The sequence below is a fragment of the Amblyomma americanum genome, chromosome 1 (assembly GCF_052857255.1).
Source record: "Amblyomma americanum isolate KBUSLIRL-KWMA chromosome 1, ASM5285725v1, whole genome shotgun sequence".
Taxonomy (NCBI): Eukaryota; Metazoa; Arthropoda; class Arachnida; order Ixodida; family Ixodidae; genus Amblyomma; species Amblyomma americanum.
Window position 1 is genome coordinate 3,686,913 of NC_135497.1, and position 25,594 is coordinate 3,712,506.

General features: G+C 42.4%; 1 protein-coding gene across 1 annotated transcript in view; it reads right to left on the bottom strand.

Annotated features, from left to right (window-relative positions):
* Positions 1 to 650: 650 nt before the first annotated feature.
* The window catches only part of LOC144130163 (uncharacterized), a 57,747-nt gene continuing 32,803 nt past the window's right edge, over positions 651 to 25,594 (bottom strand). The window contains exons 2-5 of the mRNA XM_077664171.1: positions 9,811 to 10,043; positions 2,288 to 2,353; positions 1,917 to 2,225; positions 651 to 1,863 (exon numbers count right to left, since the gene is read on the bottom strand). Of these exons, the coding sequence (XP_077520297.1) occupies positions 1,786 to 1,863; positions 1,917 to 2,225; positions 2,288 to 2,353; positions 9,811 to 10,043 (686 nt within the window). The 3' untranslated portion in view covers positions 651 to 1,785. The remainder of the gene's footprint in view (positions 1,864 to 1,916; positions 2,226 to 2,287; positions 2,354 to 9,810; positions 10,044 to 25,594) is intronic.

The window sequence follows — 25,594 nt, forward strand, 5'->3', positions numbered from 1 at the left end:
GTGCAAGATCTTGCTTGAAAAAAATCGTGATGGTTCAAATCATCTTTAACGGGATATGTTACGATGGCCAATTTCCAAAAGAAAAGCAGCGTATAGTGCACAGATCCTATACCAAAAATGTATGGTACGTGCGTTTTCTGAAAAGGAAAAAATTCTGCTTCCCCTTCCTTTCTATATTTATGCTGGCCAATTTTGTGTCTCTGTCAACCAGGCCAGAACGCCACAGACAGACACGTTATTGATAGCGGGGGTGTGTCTACGCCGCTACTACCCGCGTCGAGCCAACGCTTCGAAGTGGCCCCAAATATAGGCGTGAGCTGTTACAACAACATATTTAGGGCGCAATGAAAAGTTTTCCCTCGCTATTATTACTCAGCGTAGCGAGTCCATTCTTCAAGGTGTGCTCAGTACACATAGTAACGGCGTATTGGACAACTGTCCTTTTAGTAACGTCTAAATATTATTCCGAACAGGGATGGAATACATTGCATTTTCTTCTCAGTTCCTTGTCAATGATACTCTTACCTGCGAAATTCGCTCCGAGCGCAACGGCCTCGTGGCTTCGATGCACTCGTGTAGCTGGCAGGACAAATTTTTCCGTCAAATTCAAATGAGTGCATTCCAGAGAGAGCCATAACTAAAGCGTGTATTAAAAAAATATTTATTTACGAGGGTTTTATGGCAACCATTCGAGGAGTATGGCCACGTTTATGGGGGATCACACCTCGATTCGTGGCGACTTATTTGCGCATAACGTATCACTCGCCGCAGTGGCGTAAAGTAGCACTCACTCACAGATAACCGTTTTCTCTCGGAAATGACTTTCGCAGCTCCCGCAAGCTCCATCCACCGCCAAGGTTTTACAGCTATGACGTGTTCACTGAAGCCTTCTGCCCCCCATACTCATCCTCAACCCCTCCCCCCTCTTTCTCTTTGTGCGTCTCGCTGCGGCGCCGTCTGCCTGCACATTGATTCTTGGCCGCCTACCACTGCGATGCACCAAAGAGAGCCCTCGTGGCAAGGTGACTTAGCCAATGCAGAACTTTGAGCAGCTTGGCTAGGCAGCTTTGTAGCCGCAGCAACCATTGTTCTCACAGCTGTTGTCGGGGACTTGAGAGACAGACAGGCACAAAAGTGTATCACCGGTATTAACTTGATGGTGGAACAGCTCTACTAGTTTTGACTTTTGTCCAGAACCTACGAATACTAGGATTCCAGGCTTGCACAGTGTACCAATGCGAGTGAATCAGCTTATCTCAAGAGTTATTATAAATACTCAACAACTAAGACTACTCACCAACTAAGACACCAGATAATAACAAAACAACAGAGCTCTAGAAATATTCAAGCACTGGTTGAGCACTTTTTTCACGACGCGAGCGCTGGTTACCGCGCACCCCACCCTTCTTTGCTCCCTTTCACCCGCCCAAAAAAGAAAACTCAGCTGCTAACGGCTCAGCTTTGAAGATAAAAACCCGACGGTTTCCTCAAATGGTGCGTTTTATAGGCTAGAAAGTCCAACACAAAAATATCCGGGCACCCCGCTTGCTCTTCCCATCAAGGTTTCTTCCCAAAAATCTCCTTGAGGCGCAATAAATAAGTTTAAATAAATAAATACAGAAATGGAGATGAACATAGACGAGCGATGGTATCTCATGAGCACTGAGCAAATAAATAGTGAGGTGTGAGCACAACAGCCGAAAGGAGCGCCGGATGCGCGCACCCTTGGGGACTTCTTTGGCGTGGCGAGGAACTTTTGGTGGAGGAACTAGATTCGCGGCGCCATCAGCTCGCCTCGTCCGGCTGGAGGCCCATCAGGTAGCGCTGCAACGTGTGCAGCACGTTCGTCACGCTGGCCACCACCTGCAGAGGGGCGCGGCGTAAGTCTGTGCTGATGGCCGTCCTCGCGAGCGTACCTGGCAGTCCCTAAGCAACCTCCGGCTGCAGGTGCTCTCGTCGCAGACGCGCAGCGCGGCGACGCGCTCCTCGGAGGCGCTGAACTCGACATTTCCGCCGTGCACGCTGGCCGTAAGCTTGATGGTGCACAACAGGTCCCGCAGCTGGGCCGCCAGCGTGCGGCTGTTCTCGGCCAGCGAGTGCTCGTTGGGGATGGCGCAAGAGCTGTTGGCGTACTTCTCGGCCTGCTCACTCACGAAGAAGGCGTACGCCGCGTGGCTCACCAGGAACCCGTAGAGGTTGGTCAGCGCCTGCGCCTGGCTCAGGCTCTGCAGCAGGCCGCGCAGTCAGAGCCCGTTGTTGGCACTGCAGGCTCTGCTGCTGCTCTCACCTGAAGGGTGTCCTGGTCCGGAGCTTCCATCACATCTTGCAGCGAGGAGCAGCTCTCTGGCAGGTTCTGGGAGAGAGAAGGCCCAGTCACACATCTAGAACGAAGAGAACAGCGACGGCGCCACGTACCGAGCGACAGAACCTCTAGCATGCAAGGCCTGGAGTGTTAAGCCGGATCCTTCTGGAGTTACGCTCTGAAAGAAAGCGAATGTTAGTAGAAGCGGCGTTAGGAAGGAGGAACGAAACAGGACAGACCTTGCAGCATCTAAAAGCCACGCATGCCGCTGCCGAGACAGAGGTCACAACAGGCAGCACTGCTCCAAAGCGACCGCCGTCCAGGCTACAGTTAGTGCCCTGCTCGGTGCACGCTGAGAAACGCTCCGCCATAGACGCTGGTTGTTTTGCAGTGTGGCAGCCCCGGGAGTCAGGGCTGCCTGGTGACACCAGTGCCAGTTATCGCAAGAACGGCAGAGCGGGTTAGGTTGCCCTAACGTTGTGTAAGCAAGATGATGTAGAGTAGCATGCACTCGACTGTACCTTTGCCCCGAACTATGTACAATGTCACAAGTGGTAAACGTTGTTTCTTTTCATCTCATTATAAAGCGTAGTGTGTGTGCCAACATTTCACACAAACACATCTGGCGAAAGAGGGCCCCTAAATGACCTTGGATGTATACAAGGAAAATGATCCATCTTTTCTGCTGATCATGCGTGCCTTTCTTGTGTTTGTTTTTATTGCGCATAGGCTTTTACATTTTCCCTCGCCTGCGCTGCATGTTGTACAGTACCTGAGTCTACGTGGTCCTGAACAGAATAGGAATCATAATAAATTAAGATAATTACAACTGGCCCTTTTACTGCCTGGAAAGCCCGCAATTACAGCGACGCTGCTCTGCGAAGCTCCAGAGCGCCGCTGCTGAACGTTCGCGAGTACAGTACTGAATCCATTTCTAAGTCCGACCCATTGCTGACCACAAACACTTCAAGACCGCATTAGAGAACACTGTATAAGTAGGAGCATGATTCTTTCATTCTTTTTACTTGTTATACTGCCATTTTTTTTTCACTGTATTGCTGCACTGTACGTACTGTCTTACATTGTATAACATTGTATAAGCTGGCCATCTGATTCGCTTTGTTGCACTAACAAAATGTGTTTTTTTTTCACTGTATTGATGCACTGTATGTACTATATTATATTCTAATAATTTGCACATCAATAACCCATTACATAATATTATTGGATGACTAGGAGCCATCATTTCTGAATTACAAATTTTTTTGCTACTTTGTATGTTGTTTCTTTTTATTCTTTGTAAGCACTCCCCTCTGTAATGCCTCTGGCCCTGAGGGTAAACAAAATAAATAAATAAATTAGCTTAACTGACCCTTAGTATAGAGATCTTATGGGTGCCATGCGAAATTTATATACCAAGGCAATGTTTGTTTCCTTGGTATAGCGGATATTCTGGATGCCTTTGCCGCGAATAGGTCATACACGTACAGATAACCTCTTTCTAAAACGGCCTGCCCCGATGCAGCTCCTGGAATGAGGATTTGCGCTCTTTTTACCAGCTGGTTGGAAAAGGAAAAGAAAGACAAAGTGTGGACTCGCGGGTCTATTTCTCTCTGTATCGCACAGGAAGGATTGGCTAAGAATTTGGCGGCTGGTCCTGTTTTCCTTTTTCCCCTGTGTCTTTGCACATTTTTGTGTGTGGATAATGCACGCGTTGAGTTTGTAAATCTGAGGTAATATCTACGCTGTCTCCCGGCCAGGGAAGCTCCCCATGGTCGGCTTCCCTACCGCCTCATGAGATGCCTCTGGAAGCTTTTCAACGCTCCGGCGTCCGCAGCATTCCTATGGCGCTGGTGCCAAAAAATGGCTTGGTTTATAGGGGTTGAACGTCCCAAAGCGACTCAGGCTATGAGGGATGCCGTAGTGAAGGTCTCTGGAAATTTCGACCACCTGGGATTCTTTAACGTGCACTGACATCGCACAGTACACGGGCCTCTAGAATCTCGCCTACATCGAAATTCGATCGCGGCCGGGATCTGACCCGCGTCTTTCGGGCCAGCAGCCGAGCGCCGTAACCACTCAGCCACCGCGGCGGCTTAAACAAAAATGGTGATGCTATCAAAATTAACAGTCTAGGGACGGTTCGAGCTGCTCTCCTGGCGGCGTCTTCCCTTTATGAGGCAATCACTGAGGTAAGGCAGTTTTGACGTGGCGGGATTCTGTGCCGTTCATCAGACCTGCCGTGCGTAAAGGATCTTCATTAACTGCTCTTCTTCTGGGTCCCTTTCGTTAAATAGCCTCATTCCGTCTCATCTGGCCTGTATAAATGGTTTATTTCGCGGTGTGGACTCTTGCTTGTCTCCAGTTGAAACCCTCGACCTTCTCTCCGCAGCGGGTGTTGTTGCTGTGTATCGCTGTAGCCGGGAGGGGAACAATGAACGGGTGCCAACGGAAACGGTTATTGCCACTTTTGCAGGTACTGCCTGCCCCTCAGAAATAAAAGCATGACCCCTTATCTTCCGTGTAGGTCCCCTTCCGCCTAAGCCACTGCAGTGCTACAATTGCTGGCGATATGACCATAGTGCTCGTGGTTGCAAGTCCACCTTGCGCTGTTGTAAATGCGACAATGACCATTCATCAAATTTATGCTCTGATCAAAACGAGAAGTGTTGCCTTTGTGGTGGATCTCACGCTGCAAATTCCATGGATTATCCTTCTCGGGATCATGACTTGCAAATTCTAGACATAACCGACCGCAAACGCTGTTCGCGGCGCGAGGCAATATCAGAAATTAAAGAGAGAGCTCACGACTATGCAGGTGTGTCAGCGCGTTCAGGAGGGACACTAGATTCGTCTATCACTCAGGCGATAGTCACTGCTGTGGAAGCCTCTATGGCTAAGATGTTTGACAGGATAGTGCCCATTGTCACAGAGTGCATATCTAATGCTCTGGCAACGCAGATTACACAGGCCATGCAAATTGGAATGACTTCTGCCAAGTCAGCCATGCCTTCGATAATGACCCAACATTCCTTGCCTGAGCAGTTTCAACCCCAGGAACAAGTTACTGCTGTTTATCCACTTCCTCGGTCCACTAATTAAGATAATGCTCAAATTATTCATCATGCAGAGATCGTGGATTCGGATACGCGAATCCTCAAAACGCAGTGGATCCCCCATGTCTAACCGTTCTCCACATCCTCAGCTGAAATCAAAGAAGCAACAGATTGGCTCCAAGCCAAAAGAAACTATTTTAGGGCAGGCAGTTGCTGCTGCCCGGATTTCTCTACCATAGGGGTGTTAAAAGTTCTCCAGTGGAACTGTCGATCACTTCTTTCAGCTTCAACAGACTTACTGTACTTTATATCTCAACGTAGCCGCCGCGGTGGCTGAGTGGTTATGACGCTCGGCTGCCGGTCCGAAAGACGCGGGTTCGATCCCGGCCGTGGCGGTCGGATTTCGATGGAGGCGAAATTCTAGAGGCCCTTGTACTGTGCGATGTCAGTGCACGTTACAAAAACCCAGGTGGTCGATATTTCCGGAGCCCTTCACTACGGCGTCCTTCATAGCCTGAGTCGCTTTGGGCCGTTAAACACCCCTAAATCAAATCAAATGTCTCAACGTAATCCAGACATAATTATTTTACAAGAAACTTGGCTTTCATCTGAAAAACACTTCCACTTGCAAAATTATTCTTAATTTCGACAAGATCGGCAGTCAAGAGGAGGAGGCTTACTCATACTAGTTTCTTCCAAATTTTGCCACAGGGCCAAGATTACTTTTCAGTCCTCTACTGTAAACTGTGAGTTATTGGCTTTAGGTTTTGAAATTCCAGGCTGCTATCTGTTTTCATTAGTAAATGTTTATTTTCCTTGAAGGGTGCACGATACCAGGCTGCTAGATCTCCTGCTCCTTAATTGTCAGAAGTCAGTTCTCTCGGCCGGCGACTTTAATTCTCATCATGTGTCGTGGGGCTTTAAGACAGATTTCTGTGGTAAGCGCCTTTGGGATTGGGTTACTGATAACAACCTTTCGTGTATGAATTCGGGTTCGTCAATATTTCTCCGCGCACAAATTCGATCTGTGTCAGATTTAACTTTCACCAGCCCATGTGTTCCTGTACTAAATTCGTACACTGTGGATTGTGGAACATCTAGCAATCTCATACCTATCGTTTTTGATGTAATTTGCCGCTTAACTCCGGCGTGCTCTCAGTTGGGGTCATGTATAAACTATGACCAGTTACAGTCCCCTTTGCCCTCCACTCCTGCTTCAGCGGTTAATTCTGCTGAAGAGCGTACAGCAAAAGGAATATGCTTGGCTATTGAGGAATGCCAAAAGAAGTCCTAATATTTGGTACGTACATCAAGAGGGAACACTTCAGCTAGATGGTGGAATGCAGACTGCTCGCGGGATTACAGACGCAGAAAGGCTGCATGGAAGAAGCTCCTACATAATCAGTGCCCAAAAAATTGGCGTCATTATAAGTTCATTGCGGCTACTTTTAAACGGACAATCTCACAAGTGAAAGAAAATTAATAATCCGAGCATTTCGATTTACTAACAAAATCAGGAAATCGTTGCGAACTTTTCAGATTCTTAATATCACGAAATAAGATTCTGGTTTCATAAAATTCACCCTCATGTGTTTTGACCCCGCAAGAAGTAATAGAAACAGTCGAGACAATTGCCAAAGGATTAGAGGAGCGTTTCTCGTCTGTACTTCCTTTGCTTTCTGCGTTTGTGGCGTCAGTGAACCAGATTCAGCATGTCCCCCCCATTACCCTTTCCGAGCTTTCCCCGATAGTGTTGAGGTTACTAGCTGCTGCTCCTGGCCCTGATAGGGCAACATCAAAAATGTTAAGGATCCTCTTTGAGGAGTCCCCTACCTCCTTATTGCAGCTGGTAATTTTTCAGTCAAGCATGGATGGATTCCTCCAGAGTGGAAAATCGCCAAAATGATCCCTTTACCTAAAAACAATGGCGGTGGCTATTCCCTGGATAATATTAGACCCATTTAATTGACATCAAACGTGCTTAAGTTGATTGAAAGGGTCATACTCCTACGTGTCTCGGAGTTTGTGGACCGCAATACTATCCTTAGTCCCTGCCAAATTGGTTTCAGTCAAAAATGTTCCATATGGAATGCTCACACCGATCTTGAGAGTCGTATTCTTCTTGCGCGACACCAAAAAAAGGCATGCTGCATTGGTGATATTAGATGTAGCCAAAGCTTATGACAGCGTAGAACACTACATATTATTGCAGAGATTATATACTCTGCAGTTTCCGAATTACTTGCGTGGATATCTGCATTCCTTGAAAACAGAGTTTTTTGTATACTAAATGGTGTCAATTCTGGAAGATATAAACAATCCAGAGGTGTTCTACAAGGGGCAGTCCTGTCGCCTGTGCTCTTTAATATTTTAATGAGCTCTATTCTCAGCCATCAACACATTCGCACGTACGTCTATGCGGACGACGTTGCATTTTTCACTGCTGCCGCTGATATTCAATCTCTATGTGCGCCTGCAATCGTACGTGCCTGATTTTGCTTGAAAGTTGGCTGTGTGACTAACGTCTCACATTAAATGTAAACAAGTGCGCTGTACTTGTTTTTCAAATGAAAGATCTTGTTCATATGTCTCTCATTTACCAGCGACAAAATATTCCTCAAGTTAAGTCATTAAAATATCTTGGTGTCATTTATGATGACAGCCTCACATGGCACTCTCACATTGACCATTTTTGCAGCGAAAGGGGCTCGTACTATGGACATGTTGCGTAGATTAAGTAGTCCCAGGTCTGGAGTGTTGAGAGATGCACTTTTGGTGAGTTATGTTTGTATGACCGACCAATTTTAGAATATGGATCGGTGCTGTTTTCTGGTACGGCTGCGTACAAAATTCACCCGCTCGTTCTTTGGGGAGGCCAAGGCACAACCGAAGCGGCCAATAACGTGCTTTATCTTCAAGCCCGTATTCCTTCTTTATTATCTAGATTTATATTCCTAACTGTGCAGACGTACCTAAGGTTATATGAATCAAATTTACACCGCTCCTTGTCTGTTTTTTTTTTTTGCCAGCGGACTTCCTTTTTTGCAGTCGACTGGCCTAGATTTCATACTCCGCAGGTAAGTTATGATACAAAATTTGCTTGATCCTTTAAATGTTCTTTTGTATAACATCCTTCGGACAAAAAACAGTGGGTCCTCTGTAAAAATTGTCTATGATGACATTTTCCCGAAAAACGCTAAGCATATACCACCCCGCATTTTAAATGGATTATTAGAAGACCATTTGCAAAGCATACCTATTAGCTTAACGATAGCTACTGGCGCCTCCCAATGTGATCAAAAGGCAGGGGCCGGAATATATTGCCCGCTTCTAGATTGGTCTTTTTCTCTGCGACTTCCCGACTGCACCCCAATTTTCCCAGCGAAGTTTCTGGCGGTGGTGCTTGCTCTTCGAAAACTAGAGCCAGATTTCTCTTCAGTGGCTGTCATTACAAACTCTCTTTCTTTGTGTTCATCCCTTGCTTCGGCTGTGGATTCCCCAATCTTGAACACCTTCTATTCATTACTCCCTCCGCATTTGAGCCTTGATCACATGGTATGCGTGCCAAGTCATAGCGGTGTGACAGCCAGTGAAGCTTCGGACTGCCTGGCAAAGGCGTCCCTGAATGGCCCTGTGCTTCCTATCGTTCCGGCTACAGCGTACATCACAGCAGCGAGGTTTCGAAAACAGAATTTGTTAAGGATGACAACTGTATCTCTTTTAAGATCTGATGATTACCTGCACCTGGAGGTATTCGTGGAGCAAGCAATCATGCATTCACGGCAGCTTGAGGTAACTCTATCAAGGCTCCGCTGCCGGATCCCACCCTTAATTTTTTATTCGCACAGGTCTGGGTTGGCGCTTAATCCCGTCAGCGTATTATGTGGTGATCACGAAACCACAGACCATTTATTGTTGTTTTGTCGCCGGTAAACCATGATGAGAAGACGCTTTTTAGAGAAACCACTCAACAGCTTGGCCTTTGTTTTAGCAGCCCAGTTATATTGTCGTTTAGAGCCGCCGTACTTGGGTACAGCCACAAGACTGTTTTTACCGCGGTCCAAAATTTTTTAATGGAATCAAATCGGCTAGCTTGGTAATTTTATTTATTTTTCAAGATTATTTTAGTCTTACAATTATCATTATCATTTAACCGCTCGGCCATAAACATAAGTCTCGATCTCCTGTGTGCCTTATGCATTTCCTGTTTCATTTCGCTGTTCCTTTTTGTTTACTTCTTCCTTCCTGAGCATTCATTTTATTTTCTTCCAGGAAATATTTATCTGAAAAACTCTCTGCCCCCAGTTCTTGGCCAATACCCCTATGTGGGCATATGCCATTGTATGAGGGTAACAATAACAACAGTTTCTGTCTTTCACGTGCACCAGCGCGAGTTTCCACCGAACCGGGGAGGGTAGCGGCGAAGAGCGCCACGAACGTTGGCCAACTTACCACAGCCAGTAGCTTGGTGGCGTGCCCTAGGCACGCCGTTGTTCTCTCGCCAAGTATTTTCACGTATTCAATGGCGAACGTATCGGTGGGTGGACCTGCGGGTTGCACCTGAGGCAGGTCATCACTGCAAGGATAGAGAAGATCAGAGAAGTAAGCTTCGTCTGATATCCTCCTCCACTCCGCCGCGGGCATGGAAGCGACTGACTCTGACATTACTAGGAGCACAAGCCCACCTGGAAAGGGAGAGAGAGAAAGGAATGTAGACACCGCACAAGGGCCGGCCATGGGCCTCTGCAAACATACTTCGGGGCCTAAGCCACGCTGTATTCTTGTAGAAATATAATTACAATGGACGCGAGAACGAGCTAAGCTTTATTTATTTTTCCCCTGGCAGGAAAAAATATATATTTGCATAGCCTGGGGTTGGCTGACTTGCTGTAACGCTGGACGTATCTGCGGACCTCTTATGGCCAGGTGTGAAAAGGCCGTCATCGCTAAAAGCTAGAATCGCTGCAGGCAGAGCGCCATCCTCGGCGGGATTATCAGGCGGTGAAGGTAGTTGCTACGTCGAGTGTGAAGAACATTCTCTGCTTCGTCTTACGCAAGGTGAATGCTTTTCGCACTGCATTCCCACTGGCAGGACTGTTGCATTCTTCCACAACTGTCGCATGTTCGCAAAGGCCCATGACAGCGTACACAACACAATGCAGAGCTCCTATCCTGCTGCCGCGGGCTCCTCTGCTGCCCTGGGTGTCATCTGTGCCTCGTAGCGGCGCGTAATCATCGTCTCGCCTCCGCGGCCGCCAAGCGTGCCTTTACACCACCTCTTAAATGGAGACGAAAAAAAAAAAACGCAGCTGCATTTGCGTTGGAGCCATCGGAGCCGTTGTCGGAAACACCCCGGGAAAGTTGTACAGCGGTGTTATCTAAAACAACGCCAGCGATAAACGGAACAGTGACGCATCTTGGCCCATTTCTCACAGCGGTACAGCACAGCGCGTTCCTACCGCGTCGCTTGGGCGCACTCAAACGTGGCCGTCGACTGCAATAAGATGTGACTAACATGTGCAGTATAACCTGCCCAGCGAAGATTGTGGTCCCTGGCATAGCTGAACTTACGTTCTCGATTAAGTGGAATCCACAATTTTCGCTCTGAGCGCGTATGTTACGTATTTCGCCAGCCTACTCCGAACCCCTTCAATCATGTAGCCACTCATGTCGCACTCAATTCTCCGTCCGTTTGCACTACCCCGGAAAGCAATTCTTCATCCGCTTTCTTCCCTTGGAGATCTTGTGACGTCTCGTCTTGTTTGGCGCCGATGGGATTCCCGCAGTTAACGCCGCTCTTCCTCGCGCGTTCAACAGTCGGAGTTAGTTGCCCGATGACACCGACGGGAAGAGTGTCAGCGAACTTTAATAAAGCTTGTGGTTGGAGTATTCCGTGCATATCTTTAAAAGGTGGAAAAACAGCGCAAGGAAACACGGACGGAAGGAAGGAAACACGGACAAGAGCTATCCGTGTTTCCTTCCTTCCGTCTATGTTTCCTTGCGCTGTTTTTGCACCTTTTAAAGTTTCAGAGAGAGAAACCCAGCCTCCAGCCCCTCTGGCCAGCGTCAGCTGACGGACTAGTTGGTTTTCCTTGGTGTTTTACCTGCGCAAGAAGAACCTTTACGCATTTTTAAGGTCGTGTCTCTCTTTTTTCTCGCTTTTAATTACATGCTTGCGAGCAGGTGCATTTTTTGGTTTTTAACGCATTTAGTCATCCACCTTGACTTTCATATAGCCATGTTTCTGGCTTTCATGTGCATCATGTTTTTAATCGGGTCCATATGATCTTAGCGCTTTCATATTGTGTGTCATCTTGTCTTGTTTTTTACTTTTCAGTTTTCAGGGCACGTTTTTTCGTGTTGTGTTTTATTAACACCTTTTCGTCTTATGTGTGGAAAAAGAGAGGAGAAAAAATTCTTTCGCGCAAATTCCTTCGCGCTGCTTGTTTTTTCCCCCTTCTGTGGTTGGCTTGTTATCGTTTCCTTTCTATAGTTTGACTCTTTTTTCGTGCTGTTTTGATCCTCATGATTGACACGTGCTTTAATTTCCCAAGTTTTTTCCTGGTGGGCAGTGGCTCTTAGGGTATATGTGTAAGGGTTTTGCGTTTGTCCAAAATAAAGTTGCAGTTCAGCGTCCGTTTGTCTTTGTACGTGTTCCTTCGTCCGCGTCTTCTTGCGCTGGTAAAACACCCTCTGGCCTACGAAGAACACCGCTTCATCAGCTTTCACCAACACACGGTCCCCTTCAGTGTTAAGTCACGCTTTCAACGGGTCATTACTAAACAGAGTTTCTAATTTCAAGTAGCTCAGAGTCACTTTTTACGAATCACATGTCATGGCCTGAACAAATTGATTCAATGACATGGGTATATACGTCGTACGTTGTCTCAGGTACCTAAAGAAACAAAATTTCTCATGTATGAATCATAGTCCTCCCTCTTCTTGAGTAAGCGTCTGTAGTGTGGAGCCCGCACTCGGCAGCCGAAATCCGGAAACTTGACGCTGTGAAGAGGCAAGCTATTCGTTGATCTTCCGACGATATGACCGTAATTTTTATTCCTCTTCCGCACTTTTATGAGTAAATTTAACTCCTCTCTCTACTTCTCTCTCCTCTTCTCTCAGAACGTCGCCTCACTGATTCTTAAAAGTTTTTGAATTGCATTATAAATTCCCATTACCGCCTCTCGCAAAAGACTAACCTAAGGTTCGCCCAACCAGCCTCATCAAGAAGCTACCACCTGCTAAATATGGCACCTTTCTAAGCGCGGGTTACTTTTTAAATGCAGTTTTTTCCCTAGAACAATATCTGACTGGAACACGCTTTCTGGCAGCACCCGCGCACTTACACTGCATAATTTTTTTACCGCATTGAAGCTAGTCAGTGTGTTATTTGAATATGCGTGCGTGTTTTAGTGTGGGTGCGTGCGGTATTTGCTTGTTTATGTTTTTTGGTGATATTGTGTAGGCGACAGGTGCCGCAGTATGTACAAAGTAAACAATAAAAACGTTACCCAAGCTAAAATTAATTGAAGCACCGAATGCAAAAGAACACCGGCGTTCCCTTTCGCGCGTGAACCGCGCGGGGATCTTTCAGGAGGAACTAATTGTACAATGAAACAAAGCCGACGTTTCAGCTCCAAGGTTCACCTCCAACGATTCCAGTATTGTGCATCATTTACATTATGCGCGGCGGAAAATGGACTCACTTGTAACCATTCATCGCTGGTCTCTCTCCTTGAGCAAGAGTATTTAGCGCTCGTCCTGTGTACTTCTTTGTCTGTGTCTCTGTTATATGCGCTAGTCTTTTAATTCATGATGAAACACCAACTAGCCCAGCTTTCCGCCTTGAAGAGTATAAAGTTTGATTTGGTTTGAAAGCGAGGTAGTGTGAGGAATAACACGTCTCACCCACGTGGGAAGCGCTTGCCGACAAAAATGACAGCTGCGCGCTATAGACAAGAGCACATGGAGGCCAAGCAAACACTCCAATGATCTCTAACGGTCTTTTGTGGCCGCTCATGACTAAAAAACTTTACAGTATTTTCATCCTCTCGTCACTAGGAATGGTTTGTGACAGAGCCTTTTTTCATTTATTTAGTTGCAGCAGCACACATTAAACAGAGGCTGATGCAGGCACAGAAAGAAGCTAAAGGCGGTTGATATCTAACGACGTCTCTTACCGTATGCAGTTGAAAGCAGTACTGCTGCAACAATATAGCAGATAGCATTTGCAAAACAAAATTTTTTTTTTGCTTCCTAGTATTGTATATGACACAAAACCGCGCCATTTCGCACTCCCCAGTGTCATATGAACGTATTCGTAGAATAGCGCACACAGCCGCAAACCTTACACTGCGTGACGCTATCCTAAAATAACACGCTCATATCACAAGACAGTAGCAGATATAAGCAGAAAATATTATTTGCACTGATAAACTCTGAAAAACACGTCTGATAATAACATTGCTTCTATGAACACAATAACAAAGGTGATAGACGAGACTTAGAGTGCATTTTCTGTCTTACAGACATTTCTTTTCTTCTCAACCTTACCGAATTAAACTGACATCCCACGCGTCGCACAGACCAGTGCCAAAAGAATTATTGAAATCGCAGCAAGGAAGCGAAAGTTCTGCCAATATGAAAAGAACAGAGCAAACGTATTTCGAACGCCATTTCACTGTCTGTAAAAACGTGGCAGCACTTTATGCATTTTAATGTCTTGCTTAATTGAACATACGTAGCCAGCCCGCAGGTTTATCCTTATGTATACCTCAACCTAGGGATACAGACCTATGGTTCGTGTAACATTATTTTGTGGACAGCGCTTAAAAACAACACGGACAGATGACATAGAAGACGACGTCACAGGTGCTGAACTTCAACTCTATTTAAGAACACCGAAAACACTGTATATATGCCCAAAACACCGAAAAGAGGCGAAAATTTTATGCAGTCATGGAAACAGAAATGATATGACAAGTAGTGGTAAAATCACAAGGGCTAAAAATCAAAGAATTCAGCAGGGCAGGATAAAACCAGAACAAGATGAGGCAAAAAATATCTGTTACCAAGTCATTTAAAAAAGAAAAACCTCCGAGACGTGAAATAGTGGTGCGGTTTGAATAGAGGAATTTGCAAGAAGGGGTCCGATAACATTGAACCAAAACATACACGCCAACAAAGAACAAACCTGGTGAAAAATGAGACAGGCGTAGTGGCAAGAAAAAAAACACGCAATGAAAACACAATAGTCATCTGGTACGCAAACGAAAATTTAACAAAACAGTTGAAGCCAACAATTAACGCAGCTAAACACAGACGATGAAGTGCGGTAGATAACTAAAATCATAAAAAAACGTTGATGAGCAAGAAAGGTGAAGCCAACAAAAAACACGGTTAAAGGTATAAGATGAGACGCATTAAAACCGAGAGAGAAAGATAAAATATCAAAAAATGAAATTCAAGCGGTGCGTATGTCACGTGGAGCTTTTACCGACACGCTTGATTATCTTGTATTCAAAATATATTTTTGTACAACGGGATATTTTCAATGTTACTGTGGTATGTGAATACACCCATTCAGTATTTGTCCTCTTCGCGGTACGTATGTCACGAAAGCTTTTACTGGCACGCTTGGTTATCTACTCTTCCAAAAGATATTTTAATACAACGGGATATTTTCTATTTTAGTGTGGTGTGTCAATACATCCATTCTGTATTTGTCGTCTTCGCCGTACGTATGTCACGTGGAGCTTTTACAAACACGCTTGATAATCTTGTCTTCAAAAATATATTTTAGTACAAAGGGATATTTTCTATATTACAGTGGTATGTGAATAGATTCATTCTGTATCTGTCCTCTTCGTGGTATGTATGTCACGAGAAGCTTTTACCGACACGCTTAATTATCTACTCTTCAAAAATATATTTTAGCACAGCGGGATATTTTCAATGTAACTGTGGTATGTGATTACACCCATTCTGTATTTGTCCCCTCCGCGGTACGCATGGCGCGAGAAGCTTTTACCGACACGCTTGATTATCTACTCTTCCAAAAGATATTTTAACACAACGGGATATTTTATATTTTACTGTGGTGTGTGAATACACCCATTCTGTATTTGTCCTCTTCGCGGTACATGTGTCACGTGGAGCTTTTACCGACACGCTTGATTATCTACTCTTCAAAAATATATTTTAATACAACGGGATATTTTCTGTTTTACGGTGGTGTGTGAATACACCCATTTTGTGCTTGTCCTCTTCGCGGTACGTATGTCACGTGGAGCTTTTACCGACACGCTTGATTATCTACTCTTCCAAAAGATATTTTAATACAACGGGATATTTTCTATTTTACTGTGGTGTGTCAATACACCCATTCTGTATTTGTCCTCTTCGCCGTACGTATGTCACGTGGAGCTTTTACCAAAGAGCTTGATTATCTACTCTTCAAAAATATAATTTAGTACAAAGAGATATTTTCTATGTTACAGTGGTATGTGAATACATCCATTCTGTATCTGTCCTCCTCGCGGTACGTATGTCACGAGAAGCTTTTTACCGACACGCTTCATTATCTACTCTTCAAAAATATATTTTAGCACAGCGGGATATTTTCAATGTAACTGTGGTATGAGATTACACCCATTCTGTATTTGTCCCCTCCGCGGTACGTATGGCACGAGAAGCCTTTACCGACAGGCTTGATTATCTACTCTTCCAAAAGATATTTTAATACAAAGGGATATTTTGTATTTTACTGTGGTGTGTGAATACATCCATTCTGTATTTGTCCTTTTCGCGGTACGTATGTCACGTGGAGCTTTTACCGACACGCTTGATTATCTACTCTTCCAAAAGATATTTTAATACAACGGGATATTTTATATTTTACTGTGGTGTGTGAATACACCCATTCTGTATTTGTCCTCTTCGCGGTACGCATGGTTCCTGAAGCTTTTACCGACACGCTTGATTATCTACTCTTCCAAAAGATATTTTAATACAACGGGATATTTTATACTTCGCTGTGGTGTGTGAATACACCCATTCTGTATTGGTCCTCTTCGCGGTACGTATGTCACGTGGAGCTTTTACCGACACGCTTGATTATCTACTCTTCAAAAATATATTTTAGTACAAAGGGAGATATTCTATGTTACTGTGGTATGAGATTACACCCATTTTGTATTTGTCCCATCCGCGGTACGCATGGCACGAGAAGCTTTTACCGACACGCTTGATTATCTACTCTTCTAAAAGATATTTTAATACAAAGGGATATATTGTATTTTACTGTGGTGTGTGCATACACCCATTCTGTATTTGTCCTTTTCGCGGTACGTATGTCACGTGGAGCTTTTACCGACAAGCTTGATTATCTACTCTTCAAACATATATTTTAGTACAACGGGATATTTTCTATGTTACTGTGGTATGTGAATACACCCATTCTGTACTTGCCCTCTTCGCGGTATGTATGTCACGAGAAGCTTTTACCGACACGCTTGATTATCTACTCTTCAAAAATATATTTTAGTACAACGGGATATTTTCTATGTTACTGTGGTATGTGACTACACCCATTCTGCATTTGTCCTCTTCACGGTACGTATGTTACGAGAAGCTTTAGCGAGACGCTTGATTATCTACTCTTCAAAAATATATTTTAGTACAATGGGATATTTTCTATGTTACTGGGTATGTGAACACACCCATTCTGGAATTGTCCTCTTCACAGTACGTATGTCACGTGAAGCTTTTACCGACACGCTTGATTATCTACTCTTCAAAAATATATTTTAGTACAACGGGATATTTTCTATGTTACTGTGGAATGTGAATACACCCATTCTGTATTTGTCCTCTTCGCGGTACGTATGTCACGAGAAGCTTTTACTGACACGCTTGATTATCTACTCTAAAAATATATTTTAGTACAACGGGATATTTTCTATGTTACGGTGGAATGTGAATACACCCATTCTGGAATTGTCATCTGCGCAGTACGTATGTCACGTGAAGCTTTTACCGACACGCTTGATTATCTTCTCTTCAAAAATATATTTTAGTACAATGGTATATTTTCTATGTTACTAGGGTGTGTGAACACACCCATTCTGTATTTGTCCTCTTCGCGGTACGTCTCACGAGAAGCTTTTACCGACAAGCTTGATTATCTACTCTTCAAAAATATATTTCAGTACAACGGAATATTTTCTATGTTACTGTGGCATGTGAATACACCCATTCTGGAATTGTCCTGTTCACATTACGTATTTCACGTGAAGCTTTTACCGACACGCTTGATTATCTACTCTTCAAAAATATATTTTAGTGCAATGGGATATTTTCTATGTTACTAGGGTGTGTGGACACACCCATTCTGTATTTGTCCTCTTCGCGGTACGTCTCACGAGAAGCTTTTACCGACAAGCTTGATTATCTACTCTTCAAAAATATATTTTAGTACAATGGTATATTTTCTATGTTACTAGGGTGTGTGAACACACCCATTCTGTATTTGTCCTCTTCGCGGTACGTCTCACGAGAAGCTTTTACCGACAAGCTTGATTATATACTCTTCAAAAATATATTTCAGTACAACGGAATATTTTCTATGTTAGTGTGGCATGTGAATACACCCATTCTGGAATTGTCCTGTTCACATTACGTATTTCACGTGAAGCTTTTACCGACAGGCTTGATTATCTACTCTTCAAAAATATATTTTAGTGCAATGGGATATTTTCTATGTTACTAGGGTGTGTGGACACACCCATTCTGTATTTGTCCTCTTCGCGGTACGTCTCACGAGAAGCTTTTACCGACAAGCTTGATTATCTACTCTTCAAAAATATATTTTAGTACAATGGTATATTTTCTATGTTACTGTGGAATGTGAATACACCCATTCTGGAATTGTCATCTTCGCAGTACGTATGTCACGTGAAGCTTTTACCGACACGCTTGATTATCTTCTCTTCAAAAATATATTTTAGTACAATGGTATATTTTCTATGTTACTAGGGTGTGTGAACACACCCATTCTGTATTTGTCCTCTTCGCGGTACGTCTCACGAGAAGCTTTTACCGACAAGCTTGATTATCTACTCTTCAAAAATATATTTTAGTACAATGGTATATTTTCTATGTTACTAGGGTGTGTGAACACACCCATTCTGTATTTGTCCTCTTCGCGGTACGTCTCACGAGAAGCTTTTACCGACAAGCTTGATTATCTACTCTTCAAAAATATATTTCAGTACAACGGAATATTTTCTATGTTAGTGTGGCATGTGAATACACCCATTCTGGAATTGTCCTGTTCACATTACGTATTTCACGTGAAGCTTTTACCGACAGGCTTGATTATCTACTCTTCAAAAATATATTTTAGTGCAATGGTATATTTTCTATGTTACTAGGGTGTGTGGACACACCCATTCTGTATTTGTCCTCTTCGCGGTACGTCTCACGAGAAGCTTTTACCGACAAGCTTGATTATCTACTCTTCAAAAATATATTTCAGTACAACGGAATATTTTCTATGTTAGTGTGGCATGTGAATACACCCATTCTGGAATTGTCCTGTTCACATTACGTATTTCACGTGAAGCTTTTACCGACAAGCTTGATTATCTACTCTTCAAAAATATATTTTAGTGCAATGGTATATTTTCTATGTTACTAGGGTGTGTGAACACACCCATTCTGTATTTGTCCTCTTCGCGGTACGTCTCACGAGAAGCTTTTACCGACAAGCTTGATTATCTACTCTTCAAAAATATATTTCAGTACAACGGAATATTTTCTATGTTAGTGTGGCATGTGAATACACCCATTCTGGAATTGTCCTGTTCACATTACGTATTTCACGTGAAGCTTTTACCGACAAGCTTGATTATCTACTCTTCAAAAATATATTTTAGTGCAATGGTATATTTTCTATGTTACTAGGGTGTGTGAACACACCCATTCTGTATTTGTCCTCTTCGCGGTACGTCTCACGAGAAGCTTTTACCGACAAGCTTGATTATCTACTCTTCAAAAATATATTTCAGTACAACGGAATATTTTCTATGTTAGTGTGGCATGTGAATACACCCATTCTGGAATTGTCCTGTTCACATTACGTATTTCACGTGAAGCTTTTACCGACAAGCTTGATTATCTACTCTTCAAAAATATATTTTAGTGCAATGGTATATTTTCTATGTTACTAGGGTGTGTGAACACACCCATTCTGTATTTGTCCTCTTCGCGGTACGTCTCACGAGAAGCTTTTACCGACAAGCTTGATTATCTACTCTTCAAAAATATATTTCAGTACAACGGAATATTTTCTATGTTAGTGTGGCATGTGAATACACCCATTCTGGAATTGTCCTGTTCACATTACGTATTTCACGTGAAGCTTTTACCGACAGGCTTGATTATCTACTCTTCAAAAATATATTTTAGTGCAATGGGATATTTTCTATGTTACTAGGGTGTGTGGACACACCCATTCTGTATTTGTCCTCTTCGCGGTACGTCTCACGAGAAGCTTTTACCGACAAGCTTGATTATCTACTCTTCAAAAATATATTTTAGTACAATGGTATATTTTCTATGTTACTGTGGAATGTGAATACACCCATTCTGGAATTGTCATCTTCGCAGTACGTATGTCACGTGAAGCTTTTACCGACACGCTTGATTATCTTCTCTTCAAAAATATATTTTAGTACAATGGTATATTTTCTATGTTACTAGGGTGTGTGAACACACCCATTCTGTATTTGTCCTCTTCGCGGTACGTCTCACGAGAAGCTTTTACCGACAAGCTTGATTATCTACTCTTCAAAAATATATTTTAGTACAATGGTATATTTTCTATGTTACTAGGGTGTGTGAACACACCCATTCTGTATTTGTCCTCTTCGCGGTACGTCTCACGAGAAGCTTTTACCGACAAGCTTGATTATCTACTCTTCAAAAATATATTTCAGTACAACGGAATATTTTCTATGTTAGTGTGGCATGTGAATACACCCATTCTGGAATTGTCCTGTTCACATTACGTATTTCACGTGAAGCTTTTACCGACAGGCTTGATTATCTACTCTTCAAAAATATATTTTAGTGCAATGGGATATTTTCTATGTTACTGGGGTATGTGAACACACCTATTCTGTATTTGTCCTCTTCGCGGTACGTATGTCACGAGAAGCTTTTACTGACACGCTTGATTATCTACTCTCAAAAATATATTTCAGTACAACGGGATATTTTCTATGTTACTGTGGTATGAGAATACACCCATTCTGGAATTGTCATCTTCGCAGTACGTATGTCACGTGAAGCTTTTACCGACACGCTTGATTATCTACTCTTCAAAAATAAATTTTAGTACAATGGTATATTTTCTATGTTACTAGGGTGTGTGGACACACCCATTCCGTATTTGTCCTCTTCGCGGTACGTCTCACGAGAAGCTTTTACCGACAAGCTTGATTATCTACTCTTCAAAAATATATTTCAGTACAACGGAATATTTTCTATGTTGCTGTGACATGTGAATACACACATTCTGGAATTGTCCTGTTCACATTACGTATTTCACGTGAAGCTTTTACCGACAGGCTTGATTATCTACTCTTCAAAAATATATTTTAGTGCAATGGGATATTTTCTATGTTACTAGGGTGTGTGGACACACCCATTCTGTATTTGTCCTCTTCGCGGTACGTCTCACGAGAAGCTTTTACCGACAAGCTTGATTATCTACTCTTCAAAAATATATTTTAGTACAATGGTATATTTTCTATGTTACTGTGGTATGAGAATACACCCATTCTGGAATTGTCATCTTCGCAGTACGTATGTCACGTGAAGCTTTTACCGACACGCTTGATTATCTACTCTTCAAAAATAAATTTTAGTACAATGGTATATTTTCTATGTTACTAGCGTGTGTGGACACACACATTCCGTATTTGTCCTCTTCGCGGTACGTCTCACGAGAAGCTTTTACCGACAAGCTTGATTATCTACTCTTCAAAAATATATTTCAGTACAACGGAATATTTTCTATGTTGCTGTGACATGTGAATACACCCATTCTGGAATTCTCCTGTTCACATTACGTATTTCACGTGAAGCTTTTACCGACAGGCTTGATTATCTACTCTTCAAAAATATATTTTAGTGCAATGGGATATTTTCTATGTTACTAGGGTGTGTGGACACACCCATTCTGTATTTGTCCTCTTCGCGGTACGTCTCACGAGAAGCTTTTACCGACAAGCTTGATTATCTACTCTTCAAAAATATATTTCAGTACAACGGAATATTTTCTATGTTAGTGTGGCATGTGAATACACCCATTCTGGAATTGTCCTGTTCACATTACGTATTTCACGTGAAGCTTTTACCGACAGGCTTGATTATCTACTCTTCAAAAATATATTTTAGTGCAATGGGATATTTTCTATGTTACTGGGGTATGTGAACACACCTATTCTGTATTTGTCCTCTTCGCGGTACGTATGTCACGAGAAGCTTTTACTGACACGCTTGATTATCTACTCTCAAAAATATATTTCAGTACAACGGGATATTTTCTATGTTACTGTGGTATGAGAATACACCCATTCTGGAATTGTCATCTTCGCAGTACGTATGTCACGAGAAGCTTTTACCGACAAGCTTGATTATCTACTCTTCAAAAATATATTTTAGTACAATGGTATATTTTCTATGTTACTAGGGTGTGTGAACACACCCATTCTGTATTTGTCCTCTTCGCGGTACGTCTCACGAGAAGTTTTTACCGACAAGCTTGAATATCTACTCTTCAAAAATATATTTTAGTACAATGGTATATTTTCTATGTTACTACGGTGTGTGAACACACCCATTCTGTATTTGTCCTCTTCGCGGTACGTCTCACGAGAAGCTTTTACCGACAAGCTTGATTATCTACTCTTCAAAAATATATTTCAGTACAACGGAATATTTTCTATGTTGCTGTGACATGTGAATACACCCATTCTGGAATTGTCCTGTTCACAGTACGTATTTCACGTGAAGATTTTACCGACACGCTAGATTATCTACTCTTCAAAAACATATTTTAGTACAATGGGATATTTTCTATGTTACAGTGGAATGTGAATACACCCATTCTGTATTTGTCCTCTTCGCGGTACGTATGTCACGAGAAGCTTTTACTGACACGCTTGATTATCTACTCTCAAAAATATATTTCAGTACAACGGGATATTTTCTATGTTACTGTGGTATGAGAATACACCCATTCTGGAATTGTCATCTTCGCAGTACGTATGTCACGTGAAGCTTTTACCGACACGCTTGATTATCTTCTCTTCAAAAATATATTTTAGTACAATGGTATATTTTCTATGTTTCTGGGATATGTGAACACACCTATTCTGTATTTGTCATCTTCGCGGTACGTATGTCACGAGAAGCTTTTACTGACACGCTTGATTATCTACTCTCAAAAATATATTTCACTACAACGGGATATTTTCTATGTTACTGTGGTATGAGAATACACCCATTCTGGAATTGTCATCTTCGCAGTACGTATGTCACGTGAAGCTTTTACCGACACGCTTGATTATCTTCTCTTCAAAAATATATTTTAGTACAATGGTATATTTTCTATGTTACTAGGGTGTGTGAACACACCCATTCTGTATTTGTCCTCTTCGCGGTACGTCTCACGAGAAGCTTTTACCGACACGCTTGATTATCTACTCTTCAAAAATAAATTTTAGTACAATGGTATATTTTCTATGTTACTAGGGTGTGTGAACACACCCATTCTGTATTTGTCCTCTTCGCGGTACGTCTCACGAGAAGCTTTTACCGACAAGCTTGATTATCTACTCTTCAAAAATATATTTCAGTACAACGGAATATTTTCTATGTTGCTGTGGCATGTGAATACACCCATTCTGGAATTGTCCTGTTCACAGTACGTATTTCACGTGAAGATTTTACCGACACGCTAGATTATCTACTCTTCAAAAACATATTTTAGTACAATGGGATATTTTCTATGTTACTGGGATATGTGAACACACCTATTCTGTATTTGTCCTCTTCGCGGTACGTCTCACGAGAAGCTTTTACCGACAGGCTTGATTATCTACTCTTCAAAAATATATTTAAGTACAACGGGATATTTTCTATGTTACTGTGGTATGTGGATACACCCATTCTGTATTTGTCCCCTCCGCGGTACGCATGGTTCGAGAAGCTTTTACCGACACGCTTGATTATCTACTCTTCCAAAAGATATTTTAATACAACGGGATATTTTATACTTCGCTGTGGTGTGTGAATACACCCATTCTGTATTGGTCCTCTTCGCGGTACGTATGTCACGTGGAGCTTTTACCGACACGCTTGATTATCTACTCTTCAAAAATATATTTTAGTACAACGGGATATTTTCTATGTTACTGTGGTATGTGACTACACCCATTCTGCATTTGTCCTCTTCACGGTACGTATGTTACGAGAAGCTTTAGCGAGACGCTTGATTATCTACTCTTCAAAAATATATTTTAGTACAATGGGATATTTTCTATGTTACTGGGTATGTGAACACACCCATTCTGGAATTGTCCTCTTCACAGTACGTATGTCACGTGAAGCTTTTACCGACACGCTTGATTATCTGCTCTTCAAAAATATATTTTAGTACAACGGGATATTTTCTATGTTACTGTGGAATGTGAATACACCCATTCTGTATTTGTCCTCTTCGCGGTACGTATGTCACGAGAAGCTTTTACCGACAGGCTTGATTATCTACTCTTCAAAAATATTTTTCAGTACAGTGGGATATTTTCTATGTTACTGTGGTATGGTAATACACCCATTCTGGAATTGTCCTCTTCGCAGTACGTATGTCACGTGAAGCTTTTACCGACACGCTTGATTATCTACTCTTCAAAAATAAATTTTAGTACAATGGTATATTTTCTATGTTACTAGGGTGTGTGGACACACCCATTCTGTATTTGTCCTCTTCGCGGTACGTCTCACGAGAAGCTTTTACCGACAAGCTTGATTATCTACTCTTCAAAAATATATTTCAGTACAATGGGATATTTTCTATGTTACTGGGTATGTGAACACACCCATTCTGGAATTGTCCTCTTCACAGTACGTATGTCACGTGAAGCTTTTACCGACACGCTTGATTATCTACTCTTCCAAAAGATATTTTAATACAACGGGATATTTTATACTTCGCTGTGGTGTGTGAATACACCCATTCTGTATTGGTCCTCTTCGCGGTACGTATGTCACGTGGAGCTTTTACCGACACGCTTGATTATCTACTCTTCAAAAATATATTTTAGTACAACGGGATATTTTCTATGTTACTGTGGTATGTGACTACACCCATTCTGCATTTGTCCTCTTCACGGTACGTATGTTACGAGAAGCTTTAGCGAGACGCTTGATTATCTACTCTTCAAAAATATATTTTTGTACAATGGGATATTTTCTATGTTACTGGGTATGTGAACACACCCATTCTGGAATTGTCCTCTTCACAGTACGTATGTCACGTGAAGCTTTTACCGACACGCTTGATTATCTGCTCTTCAAAAATATATTTTAGTACAACGGGATATTTTCTATGTTACTGTGGAATGTGAATACACCCATTCTGTATTTGTCCTCTTCGCGGTACGTATGTCACGAGAAGCTTTTACCGACAAGCTTGATTATCTACTCTTCAAAAATATATTTTAGTACAATGGTATATTTTCTATGTTACTAGGGTGTGTGAACACACCCATTCTGTATTTGTCCTCTTCGCGGTACGTCTCACGAGAAGCTTTTACCGACAAGCTTGATTATCTACTCTTCAAAAATATATTTCAGTACAACGGAATATTTTCTATGTTAGTGTGGCATGTGAATACACCCATTCTGGAATTGTCCTGTTCACATTACGTATTTCACGTGAAGCTTTTACCGACAGGCTTGATTATCTACTCTTCAAAAATATATTTTAGTGCAATGGGATATTTTCTATGTTACTAGGGTGTGTGGACACACCCATTCTGTATTTGTCCTCTTCGCGGTACGTCTCACGAGAAGCTTTTACCGACAAGCTTGATTATCTACTCTTCAAAAATATATTTTAGTACAATGGTATATTTTCTATGTTACTGTGGAATGTGAATACACC